Raw genomic sequence first — 12775 nt, 5'->3', positions numbered from 1 at the left:
CCTGAAATATTAAAATGTGCCACACATGTTAAAAAAAAACAGTGAGGAGCTGACAAAATATAGTTGTATAAAATGTACATATACCAAAACCAATCCAACACATGAACACGTTTTTCTGAAACAACTATAAGATACAACCTGGCACAGTTCGTGTTTTGCATGATTGTATTATCTGAGCTTGAGTTTAAAATATAAAGTTGTCTATTTAAATCCTACAGTTGAAACAATGCTAATTGATTGAAGACTGCTTCATACCTAATTAGACCAGTGTAACCATAGAAACAGCTTGTTTAAAATGTTTGTATTTGTTATTTTCTTTGCAGTATACAGCAGGCAACATTAGAATAACAAATAAATTAACAGAGAATACAAAATAAGTAATTTACAGACATTTCTGTCAACAGTCCTCTAACCTAAAGCTGGGGTGGTCCATTAACATGGGTTACATTTTTGCAGTCTTTAACTGTTGAACTGTTGTCCTTTACACTATGTGTATGTTTTGTGACACTCAGGCATGCTCTTAAAATCTTTATACTGACAGCTCTCTATAGACTGCAAAGGAGTGCATGAATATGCAGGATACATTTTTTAAACTGCCCCCTTTAGTGGTTACTAACTATCTGCTGTCAGTCTTGCTTCGACATTTAAAATGTTTTAAAGACCACTGTGCACAGGGGGCAGTATGTGACCCCTGAAAGGCAAACAAAAATATATAAATAAAAAGATTTTAGATTGCTCCCTTAACAGCTGCTTGAACAGAACAATTTACATAGACATGTCCTTGTAGTGAAAAAAAAAACACCTATACATTTACATTTTCAAGTATGGTAAGCTTGGTTAGGACAAAGTGACAGCAACGTTGTCAGTGCTCTTCTCCATGTCAGAGTCTTTGTCTGATGGTGCTGAGACCGACGTGTCTCTGAGAGAGTTTGGGCCACTGCTAGTCTGCCCTAAACCTTTGTTTGGGAGGTCTGCTGTCGACTCAGCCTCAGGTTCTTGCTGTGGGGCTGTGGCTACAAACAGAACAAAAGTGAAAGAATACATTACATCTATGATTATGTTAGTAGTAACGTGGCTGGTGAATATGCAAGCAAGCAAAGGACTGTAGACTTCCAGACAGGGTTAACAGCTGCCGTAAGAGAGTTTGTGTGAATGCCATCAACAGCATGTTGATGCTGTTACCTGACTGAGTGCAGGACTTCATGTGCTCGGGCCAGTGGGCTTGCTGACAGGGGTAATCACAGTAGCTTGTGTTCCAGCAGCAGTAGAAGATGGCCTCCTTTCTGCAGTTAGCACACCACTGTTTCTTCTTTGTCTCATCCACTGCTTGCTGCTTCTCCAGCTCCATCTGCTTCTTCACCTCAGTCACCAACCTCTCTCTCTCCTGTTCCAGACTTTGCCTCATCTCTGCCATTGTAAGCTCTACATTGAAGTAAGCAAAACATGATCAGACACAAGTAAAACAAAAACAAAAAAGTGTTTTGGTCATCGATTAAGTTCTCACCAAGATTGTGCTTCATTTCTGACAACTCTTGTTGATGCAGCCACTGTAATTTCTCTATTTCGATTCTCAGCCGTCTGATCTGAATTAAAAAGCCACGGGTCACATTAGGTTTAAGCCACTATTATGATCTGAATGCATTCAGTCTCTGAGGGGCCAAGAACAAATACTTACCTCTGCTATTGTATTCCCTGAAGTACTCTTAGAAAGATCATTGTAGATTTCGGTCATTGTACCTTTGATTGCATCCATTATCTGAAAAAGACCATGGACCATAATATTCTGATGTCTCTTTCAACACACAAAACATATTAGTGATGGCTCAGACTGACATATGAACTACCAACACCGATGTGGTTCTTTGTCTTATCATCTTCAAGTCTCTCTCATATAGCAGTAAAGAATTTGTAGCCTGAAAGCTATCAAGAGCTGAAATCTACTGTATCTCAGTGTATTAGACACTGGGGTATTGTGAATTTCTCCCTGGAGAAATAAAACATATTGCTGTCAGGGTCAGTTTTCATCTAGGTTATTTAACCAGAGAATAATCAGTCAGTGCTAAAGTCCAGTCCAGTGGCTTTGGCACCTTACAAAGCAAATGTTAACGAAAAATAATACTAACTTTATTCGTGTACTTGGCAATGTCTGCAGCCACATCCGCTGAGGCAGTGGGAATATACAGGTCTGTTGCCACTGGTGAAGATGTAGCAGCTGTGGCTAAACTTGAGGCTGCCATCATGGCAACAGAAGCTGGACTACTGGACACCAGGGTGACAGCGGAAGTGGATGTGCTGATTGGAGTGTCTTTTTGTTGAACAGCTAGAATTAAAAAACACTGTGGATTAGGGATTTCATGTCTGACCTTGAGCTGGAGATTATAGTATGCAACATGTGGCTCCAATCAGAAATTCTACAAGTAATGGCAACCATTTCTGAGTTACTTTGACAAAGAATTTGCCTCTATCAATCTAGGGTACCTACAGCCTTTATTTATATAACATGGATATTAAACATTTGTGTACTACATTTTCTAATCACTTTCACAAGGAATTTTGAGTATACTGGCCCCTCTCACTGTGTAAAGTCATACTTTAATGCTGTCATGAATATATGTGAATACTGTTTTCTACCTTTAACAGCTTGTCTCGTCTGATAGCGTGTGCTTTGTGAAGACGGCTGTGCTGAAGATGAGGATACTGCTGTCGAGCCGTTCCCAGCAGCCTGTGTCTGGGTCGGCATTTGAGCCTGGCTTTGCCTGGGAGACGATGACGCCTGCATTTGTGTGGTAGCCACAGGTTGCTGGTTCTGTTGCTGACGCTGCACCTTCTGCATGTGCCACTTCTGAGAGGAGGTCTGAAACTTGGCAGTGGGATTCCACACCACAGCTCTCTGCACCACTGGCACCGTCTCTCTGGGCAGCAGAGGGCGCTGTTTCTTCAGCGCTGGTGTGGTGGAGGCTGAGGAAGAAGAGGGAGGTGTTGCTGTGGCACTGGACACTGTTGTAAGGCTTATGGTTGCAGGAGAGGGAGCAGTGAAGGAGACCATGGTGACGGGAATGGCCATAGGGGACTGCGTGGAAACACTGGAGGGTGTGGAAGGAGCTGTACTGCTTTGAGACGGGAGTGTTGATGGGGTCAGGGCTTTACCTAAATGGAAAGTACAGACATTATTTCATAAGTTCAAAAATTGCTGATGTTTCCACATGTCAGAAACGCTGAAAATGTACATTACATTCACTGTGTGTTTGAATATTTCTTGTGGGATCAGCAGAAAAAAAACTACAACTCTCACCTTCAGATTTACCAGCAGATGACTCTTTAACAGCGGCATTGTCTTTCCTACTCCTTTTCCTGTCCTTGCCTCCCTGGTCCTCTCCAAGGTCAATAACCAGCTCTCTCTCTGAGTCAGAGTCCTCCACTGGCACAGACTGCTTTGAATCTTCTTTCACCTGAGACTTGTCTCTGGGACCCGGAGATGCTGGAGGTGCTTTGGTCTTCTCTGGGCTCTCTTTTTCTGAATCTTTACTTATTTTCTCTTTAGTTGGAGCATCTGATGCTGTTGCAGTGGTGTCACCTGCTGCAGACTCAGACCCCACGACCCCATCAGCTTTACCCTCCTTATCTTGACTCGGGGAAGTTTGGTCTTTGACTTTACTTTTGGCAGGCTCCTTCTGGGCTTCGTCATTGGGTGCTGCATCCTGGCCATCCTTGGTCTTTTGCTCCTCATCACTGGCGTACTCACTGTCACTGGAGTCAGATTTATCAGAGTCTTCTGAGTCACTGTGTTCCACACCTTTATACACATCAACAGAGATCTCATCTATACCTGCAAAGCAAAAGGAATAGGAGGGATATCATAACACCATTAAAAATGTTATAGGGTTCAGCTAAAGAGCAGCAAGCACAAGTAAGCAAGCAACTGGATCAAAATGACTCAATACCACAACACCTCATCATATTCAAATTGTTTTGGGATGTTTTGGAACCCTACTGACCCAGCTGTGCCTTGCAACTCTCAATGGTTTTGTCCAAGTTCAGCTGGAAACGGCTCTTGATCTGTCTTTTTGGAGAGGTGAGGACTGGTGTGGCTCCTTGTTTCTGCTGAACTGTTTCACTCAACTCCTTTAGGTCCATTTCTGCTTTACTGCGATCTGGAAGAATACAACGTAAAATCATTCCAAACATCTGCACAAAAGACTTTATTTCCAGCAGAATTGTGTCCAATGTTGACCTGTATTTGCTCACAGAGAATGGACACTATTAAAAACGTTCATGCATATGACATCATTGGCGTAAAAGATTCACCTAGATTGAGGTTCAGAATGCTTCCTGTCGGTGGTGTCTTCTCCTGCTTGGGGATACCAGGAGCTTGAGAGTGGAATGGTTTAGGGCTGTCCAAGGAACAGCCTGCAGGACCAGGTCGAGGATGGGCAGGCGATGCTGTGCAGGGACATTTACCATTAAATGAAGTGTCCTCCCATTAGACATAACATTCGTGGTGCTACACTAACATGCACCAGGTGAAATAGAAATACCTGTACAGTCCATGGACTCTTCTCCCGTACTATACTGGTTGTTTGGAGTTTTTGTCTGGGACTTGTCCACCGTCTCCTGTTCCCCATCTGAACCAGTATGGCCAGAGGAGTTGGTGCTCATGGGGGAGCGAGGCATGTCACTGAGAGGGAGCCGCCGGCCTCCTGTGCTCCCTCCCACCCCAGTCCCAGACAACATGGTCCTAGTCAAAGGGATCTTGGGCGATGCTGTCATATCAAAGCTCAGCTTGATCTTCTCCTGTTTCTCAGGTTTGAGCGGGGTGGACGAGGGGTTGGCGGGATCCAGCAGCATCTGAAAGTTGTTGTCTGGAGTGTAGGGTGTCCTGAAGGGAGCATAGTTAAAGACTCCAAACTTCTTCTTCATGTTCTCCACATAGACCTCCATCTCTTGCATGGCACTGTTGAAGATGCTTTTGGTCTTCTTCACAGAGAATGGAATCTCTTTGGACATGAGGTAGCAATTATTTAAAGGAACCCAAGCCCTACGGATAAAGTTTCACATAATAAACAAACATTGAAAAGTACCTCATAGTCCAAGTAAATGAAACAGAAAGGGCTGGTACCTGTCATGCTGACCAAAAAAGCGAGCATCCACCTGTCCATCTTTGTCCCGCAGAGCTTTAGCAGGCCAGAATGGAAATCCTTTCAGTTTGGCCCACACTAGGGGGTGCGGGTTACTCTGCAGACATACAGTAAAACACTGGAACTAAGTGGTGGTATTCCAGTGATCTATGTTTGAATGAGTACACAATCTGGTGGAATCATCAACAGAAACTTCCAAGTTACTCAGCTAGCTTACACAAGGCTCACAGAACCAGTTGTCTCTCTTTTGGCAAGCAGACAGATAACACTCAGGACAAACTTCAATCTCGTTCATCTGCAATTAAATAAATAAAAAGACATATCAAATTAAATCGATTGATTTGAATCAACCAAAATTCAGCTGAATTCAGTATGAAAAATGTTCTGACCCACCTCATGCTCACAGATTTTTACTATCACTTTAGCGGTTCCTGTGAGTTTGTGAGTGCCTGAAAGAAGGACATTTATGTTTATTTAAATGCACACAATATTACTGTTAATCATCTTTCAGTGGAATTGTATTCTAATGTTACTGTTCTACACACTGCTGTTATCCAAATTAATTATTCTGAACAAATTGTAATTAAAAACTAACAAAATAAGTTACTGACATCTGACTACATCAGAAAACCTTTGATCGCACACATTCTGAATGATAGCATGATAATGATTTAAAAGTCCAGTCTGTAGGTTTTATCCCAACTCCCTTGTTTCAACCTCCCCTGGGCTACTGTAGAAACATGGCTGTCAACAGCTATTAGCTATCACTGCCAACATGTAGGGAAACCCATGGAGTCTATATTTTAAAATGGCTCATTCTAAGGTTACAAAAGTATGATTATTAGTTTCAGTTGATTATACATACTATCTTCCAGTTCTGCCAACATATCCTTCTAAATGTTACACTCTGAAGCTTTACTCCATGTTACCCAGCCCTGCTTAATGAAACATACCTCCATTGTATATAATACAGTTGTGCAAAATCCATTTTGCGTCTGCCAAGAAGGCCTCTGTGCAGCCATACATTTTCTTTTTAATATTCTGCAATGCAAAAAGGAAATATTTAACATTTCAAGCTCTACATTCATGTTAAAGAAAACTATCTGACTGCTTGTGGTTTACCTTCTCAAGTGTGCAAAGATCCATGGGGTGAAAAATGTACTCTGCATAATCTGGGTGCTGTTCAAGAGAGACAGGTTTCTGGAAGGGTTCGGTCTATAAAATGTAGACAGAAAAGAAAGTGAAGGTAGACAAACTCTCAGGCCAAAGTTACTGCACAAGCTTCCCCTCTACTGGACAAGAACATGCTACCACCATGCTACTACTAAAAACTCTAAAAGCCGCTTCAAACAAAAGGAGGAAAACCAGTGGAGGAAGAAATCATGACGGGGTCTTGTTAGTGGTGTAATTGATTACCCAATTAAAAGTCTTTCTCTGCGTGGAAGCTGCATGGGGGGAGCGAGATGACAAGCGGGGATGATCCTGAAAGAGAGTGAGAGGGGCAGCTGTATCCTCACCACCAGCTAGCATGTTTACCTTCATGGTTTCCAGCCATGATAGGCCCATTATAGTACAATGACTATGATTGTTAGTTATGTTATTAGAAATCATTTGCACATGCGAATCAATAACATATCATGCTGCATTGGTATGCGGACAGGTAGTACTTCAGGGTGCAGATCTTAACATCTGGCACAACCGATGGGGATAGGATGACCAGAAAAAAGCGTTTCTTTTGGTTGCATAAGCAATCTAAAAATTAGGACTGTCCAGAAAAGAATACATGCCAATATTCAAGTGAAATGACAATAAACAGAGTATTGTAATTAGACTGTCTGCCTCAACACAATATAGTTTAGTAGTATGAAGTCCCTAGAAAGACAAAGGGACCAGAATACTTACACCTGGCTGTTTCATCTTCTGAAGGGCAAACTTTAGTAGGTAAGACAGCTGGTCTATAGTTAGCATCATCATGGCTTTGCTCTGAGTCTCTATACACTCAGCAACTGTTATTTTCTGGAAGACATCAAGAGGAAAACAGTTAAAAACTTTGTTCAAACATGTTTTTCTTTCTCACATACGTCCAAACTTACTGAGACGTCCTCCCTACTTAAAGACATATGACTACAGGTATTGACTACTTATGGTTTACATCACCCATACACTATACACATTCCTGGGTGAGTACCTCACACTCCGGACAGAACCAGTCGCCCTCGGGCTCGGCTGGTAGTTTGAGGCACTTGGCATGGTACACCCTGGGGCAGAGCTCACAGCAGAGCACCTGGCCCTCGCGGTGGCACAGCCAGCAGTAGAAGTCATTCCTGCCGTCCTGCGGTATAACATCAACAGGGTCTGTGGTGAGTGCTGGCTGCTTCACATAGTAAAAGGGACCATGTCTTAGTTCTGACTGGAATGCAGGCAAAAGAAACACAAGGTTGGGGAAGGTCAAAATCAGGCCAGAGATTAGAGAAGCCAAGCAGACATGCACCGCATCAACAAAAGGCACACTGAAGTCCAAAACACAGACTGCTGTGAGCCCTGATAAGTACAAGTGTTGCACACAAACAGCTGGTGGATGAGATGTCAACACCCCTTTTTTCCATTGTGTTGGAAATGACCTCAAAAGACAATAGATTTGGATACTTATTTTAAGTCATGTGACTTGCTCAGTTCTCTGGTTTGAGTCTTTGTTTTAGAACACAACCATCACAAGTGTGCACAAGGTTAAACCGTGCAGACAGCCTTGATTAAACTGGCAAAAGTTCAGATAGTTACAGTGGCTACTAATCATTTACAAAGGTCAACTTAATGTGCCATGTGTAAGATACTAGCAATCATTTGCCTACTGTGCATGTGTAAACTGCTTTAAGCACAAAGGCAGCAGAGCATGCACATAAAAAATGTAACTAGCCACAGATAATCATATTACTTTTTCAGATTGCAGAGAATTTTACTAAAATACTGCCAATTAAAAAAGCATTTGTTAAAACTAGAACTGTACAGGTATTTTATCAGAACTCAGTACTGAGTGGAGTATAAAGCAATGGAAGGACCAATGCAAAGTACATATCTGAACACTTGCTGTTATCAGTAATATCCAATGAGATTACACAATTACAAGTATACATGAACAATGTTATTCATAACACTGTAAAACCTAGTGCTATAGACATACTGTGCAGAAAAACTTAAATAATTAGATCTCAATGAAGCAGACTAGAGGTGGAAATCGCAGGGTAACTATATAGCTCCTGATCAAACCTATACCAAGCAGCTGGAATTAAACAGTATGTGTCAAAGTACAAAGCGTTTCAGGTACATGTGCCATTGTTCAAATGTCAATCTTGCAAGTCTAAATTACCCACACACAGAACAGGTCAAAGCCTAACTGTGTGCAAAAAGGAAAGAAATACCTCTGGCTCTGGATGACAAGAGAACAACAAATAACATCACTTTGTCCCAGTACTGGTGAAAGGTAAGCAGAAGGGGATCATCTAAGAAGAATATAACTTTATTTTGGTTTGGCTAACAGTTCAGATTGCAGTTATACTGGGCAGCTTCCACATTTTTAGCATGTGACTATGTGGAATGTTTAATGGTGTGGAGCAGGGTGTTCCTGTGAAAGAGTGGACCTAGCCTGAGTAAGTACAGGCCTTGTTGACAGAATAGAAATTACTGATCAACACAACCAAACCACTTCTTCCCTACAGCAAAACCATTGTCATCAAAAGTATCTGTCAGAGATATTTATGTTTACCAGTGCTGTGCATAGGTTCTATTGGCACCTACACCTATGCTATAGATCATATCAGTGCATCTAAATTTGCAATATTTTTATTGTTGAGTATTGTAGTTATATGAATAACATAAAAACACATTTTTAACAGGAGTTTGTGTCTCTGTGCATCCAAAGGGCCTTGTTTCAGACAGACTGTGTTCATTGTAGTTTATAGTAAACAAAGTCCTTATCTGGCAACTACAGCTCAGAACATCTCCAGTAAAAGAAAGTGTAGACACAATTTAAAGAAAACGAAAACCGTTAGTTTGTAACTGTTCAGATTATGTTTGTCTGTTACTGTTACTCACCTTACTGTCTCCCTTTTTAGACAATAAAGATGTTTAACAAAAAAAGATGTTCTCGTCAATGTTTGAAAAAACAATATAAATATCTCATTTGAATGGAATCCTTTTGGATCCTTTGAGCAAAGTTCCATGTTTGAGTGCGGCAGAAGAAGTCTCAGACCACAACTATCCACATTGCTAGATGGGGGTACCACTGGGGGTTAGAGGCAAGATATGTCTTTAGTGATTCAAGAAAATTGTATATATAAATTGTATAAGTTTTAAGTTTATTAACATCTTTAATTAAAGACCTTGTCCTCTTGATGTATAAAACATTCTCAGAATGTGTTCTCTCGTGTAAGTTTGTCTATGACAAGACAATCAGTCAGGTTGGAAATGATAGCACGTTTAAATCCTGTTTTCTTTTAGCGATTGTTACCTGGTCTTTGCTGCTGCTAAGAGCACCTGGTTTTTTCTTCTTCTTCACTGGACAGGGGGAGGTTTCAGCAGAGGAGTGACCATTGGATGAGTGCGAGGGACTCGGCATCTTTCGCTTTTGGGTCATCCGCTCTGTTGATCCCGTGTCTGAAACTGCAGACAGAGGTCAAAGATTACACAAACCAGAAAGGACGCACTGATGGCCTCCTTAAAGCAGGAAAACGTACCATGAATGACACACCAGTTTCACTGCACTCACAGTCAGTTGAAGCCAGTACACATGGTGAGATTTATAATAATATATATAATGCATAATATAAAAACAATATAGAAATAGGGTTTGCTTTGCTGAAAACAACCTTGTATAGTATGTTCTTACCTTTGGAGCGTGTTGAGATTTCCATTTCTTCTGTTGTAATCTCAGTTTCCTCTGCCACACTGATGTAGAAAAGAGCATCGTCAAAGATTTGCTCCCATCTATTATCAATGCTATTATAATCAAAGTTATAAAGTTATTTGGAATTGTTCCTTGGAACAACACATTCTTGCAACTTCTTGCAGAGTTGCACTATAGTAGGGGCATCCTCGTGGCCAAGGGGTTTAAGAGGTTGGCTGCTCATTTCCTGTCAGCTCTCTACTGCATTATATCTTCTAAAAGCAGAAAATAGATCTCCCCCAAAAAGACCTACACTATAGTGTGCAAAGTTTAAAAGTCATAAATAGTGCCAGGTTTTCTCATATGACGTCAAATCTGAGCGTATTTTATTACCAGACACAACTGATTGGTTCAAAAGCAAAGTATCAACAAAATCTTGATTATTAGTGACTTCCAGTTGTACTCTACATTAGCCGAAATGTAAATGGTTGCATATTCAAGACTGAAATAAATTCTTATTGAATACTAGTCTCATTTACCTCCTAATACATTTCCCTCATGATGATACTACAATGGGGTTATTCTAGATAAGAAAGGTCCATTTTGCCAAGAGGCTCTCTCTTGACATTCATAGATGAGAGGGGGGCTCAGTCGGGAACAGAAACATCCTACATCGTCTGTAAAAAATCATATTAAAACCCATCTTCAAACCACAACTTCCAGCAAGGTGTCATGCTAGTTTCAAAGGGTCAGAGTCATAGGAATGATGAAGTCAGTGAATGAAGTAACCACTATTAACAGGTTGCAGAATTCTGTCTGTTTTTCACCAACCATTCATCAAGATTGTCCTTGATGGTGAAATACCATAAAATGATTTGTAAATTCTTATTCCACCAGCACATTGGACAGCTGAAAGAAACATCTGTTTTCTACTCTGCTGAATGTTATGTGACTTTAATAAATACATTAAAACAATTATTACAAATGTAGGACTACACTGCATGAGAACAAATGTACCACTGCAAAATGCCTAATGGCAGACAAATTGTCTATACAGGTACTGTAAACAGAAATCATCTGCAACTTCCAACACCCATCATGACTGAGAATACTGATAATATAACAATCATATTACTCAGACCACACAGTAACAGATTAAAGACACATGCAAAAAGTAATGTTAAGCTCCAAGGCAGAATTAAACCACAACTTGATGACTCAGTCAGACATCTTCTAAATGTTAAAAATATTTTAAACACACTTAAAGCAAAATTTAACCAATACTGGAGCAGAGGCAGCTGTGCAGGGCCATCCTCCAATTATAAATGGCAGACACCTTTCTCCACTGACCACAGGTCTATAAATAGTAAACTTAAAACACAGAACAGTAGAATCTGCAGTGTGTGAACCTCCTGACATCCAACAAGTGGAAAGCAGGTAAATAAACGTCCCTGTTGTTTTAGAACAACCATGTAGAATCCATTGATCAAGTGACCTAATAACAGGCAGCATATCATAATGGATTACATAATCACAGCCCCATTTATGCTGAGAAAACCTTTCCTTGAAATGCAAACCACAACTTGTGTAAACCAGGTTCTATTAAAAATCTGCCCAACAGGTTTGTCCTCAGTATCAGTTCAACATGATTCACCTTGGTTTGCAGGCACCCTGTTGTCGATCCTATTATTGTTGCCATTTTCTCTGACGCCACAGCAGATGCATCGGCCTCACTGTTCAGATGGCTTCAGTTTTGACAATTTTTATTTCCCTTACTCCTGAGGAAAACACCATGAGTGTTCTGTGTGAAAAATAGACAGGCACTCACTGAAAACCAAAACACAGCTTCCATTTTAATAAATTTGTTCACAATCCCCCATCCCTCCTCATCCTCCTCATCCTCTTCCATCACTAAAGAAGGATGAAATGACAGCCAGGAACACAGCACATCTGCAGAGACAGACAGGAGTGCAGTGAAATGGCTTTACTGGCCTCCTCATCTAACCTGTCTGGACAGCCTCAGACAATCTACCCCAGCAACATCCTGTCCTGTCCAGGCCAGGAAATACATCAGCAAAAGACAAAGAGAAAGACATGGACAGGCACGAGGAGGAAAATCAATGCTGACCATCCTGACAAAAACATTTTTAAATCAAACACCACAGATCACACGATACAGCCTATTGTAACCTACTGTTACAACCCTTTCCACACCCACCATTACCATAACATCCACACTTCAATGTAGGAAATCAACAGCATACCTTTTTCCTTTCTCACATACAGATTCTTCAGCCTATTCTTTAATCTTTTTCAATTATTGAGGGCGTTGGGGGATGAGGGAAAAGATGGGTCCAGGTTTCCCAGAAGGCCTTCTCTCCCTGCTGCTCTCTCCTGCAATTGTCAATCTTTAACCTCAGCTGCAGGCTGCCGATTGGCTTGAGCACCACACGGAGGTGCCTGATTGGGTGCTCAGCTCGGTGTGCCACACAGGCTCTCTTCTCCCCGCTCTCCTCAGCCACAGTGCTGCAATGCAGAGAGGACTGATCTTCGCTGTTGCTAAAAACCTCCTGAAAACCAAGCCCCTCACTCCCTTTAAACCCCATACAGACATATATTGGCCGTGTGCCTTTTATCAGACATGTAAGACGCAGCTCTACAGGCTTGACAGGGAGAGGATCAGATTCCCTCCCTCTCTGTGCTCTCAGCCAGTGTATGTGTATGGCATCCATTTTGAACACTCACTCTCTCTCCCTCTCTC

At 41.4% G+C, this 12775-nt stretch overlaps 1 protein-coding gene across 6 annotated transcripts in view; it reads right to left on the bottom strand.

Moving 5' to 3' along the window:
* Positions 1-288: 288 nt before the first annotated feature.
* The window catches only part of zmynd8 (zinc finger, MYND-type containing 8), a 14707-nt gene continuing 2220 nt past the window's right edge, over positions 289-12775 (bottom strand). For 2 of the 6 annotated variants that reach the window (XM_035662542.1, XM_035662544.1), the window contains exons 2-21: positions 10018-10076; positions 9640-9791; positions 7324-7545; positions 7038-7151; positions 6552-6617; positions 6258-6350; positions 6089-6176; positions 5529-5584; positions 5353-5430; positions 5117-5232; positions 4536-5035; positions 4306-4440; positions 3996-4151; positions 3293-3826; positions 2632-3147; positions 2124-2320; positions 1676-1756; positions 1505-1583; positions 1183-1422; positions 289-1013 (exon numbers count right to left, since the gene is read on the bottom strand). In XM_035662542.1, the coding sequence (XP_035518435.1) occupies positions 838-1013; positions 1183-1422; positions 1505-1583; positions 1676-1756; positions 2124-2320; positions 2632-3147; positions 3293-3826; positions 3996-4151; positions 4306-4440; positions 4536-5035; positions 5117-5232; positions 5353-5430; positions 5529-5584; positions 6089-6176; positions 6258-6350; positions 6552-6617; positions 7038-7151; positions 7324-7545; positions 9640-9791; positions 10018-10076 (3658 nt within the window). In that variant the 3' untranslated portion in view covers positions 289-837. Of the gene's footprint in view, positions 1014-1182; positions 1423-1504; positions 1584-1675; positions 1757-2123; positions 2321-2631; positions 3148-3292; positions 3827-3995; positions 4152-4305; positions 4441-4535; positions 5036-5116; positions 5233-5352; positions 5431-5528; positions 5585-6088; positions 6177-6257; positions 6351-6551; positions 6618-7037; positions 7152-7323; positions 7546-9639; positions 9792-10017; positions 10077-12278; positions 12535-12775 lie in introns of those variants that run through there. The other 4 variants (XM_035662543.1, XM_035662547.1, XM_035662545.1 and 1 more) reach the window with 4 other exon arrangements.

The sequence above is a fragment of the Morone saxatilis genome, unplaced genomic scaffold, assembly GCF_004916995.1.
Source record: "Morone saxatilis isolate NCDOM2014 unplaced genomic scaffold, NCSU_SB_2.0 Contig18, whole genome shotgun sequence".
Taxonomy (NCBI): domain Eukaryota; kingdom Metazoa; phylum Chordata; class Actinopteri; family Moronidae; genus Morone; species Morone saxatilis.
The sequence above is the reverse complement of the archived record's forward strand: the minus strand, read 5'-3'. Positions and strand labels throughout refer to the sequence as shown.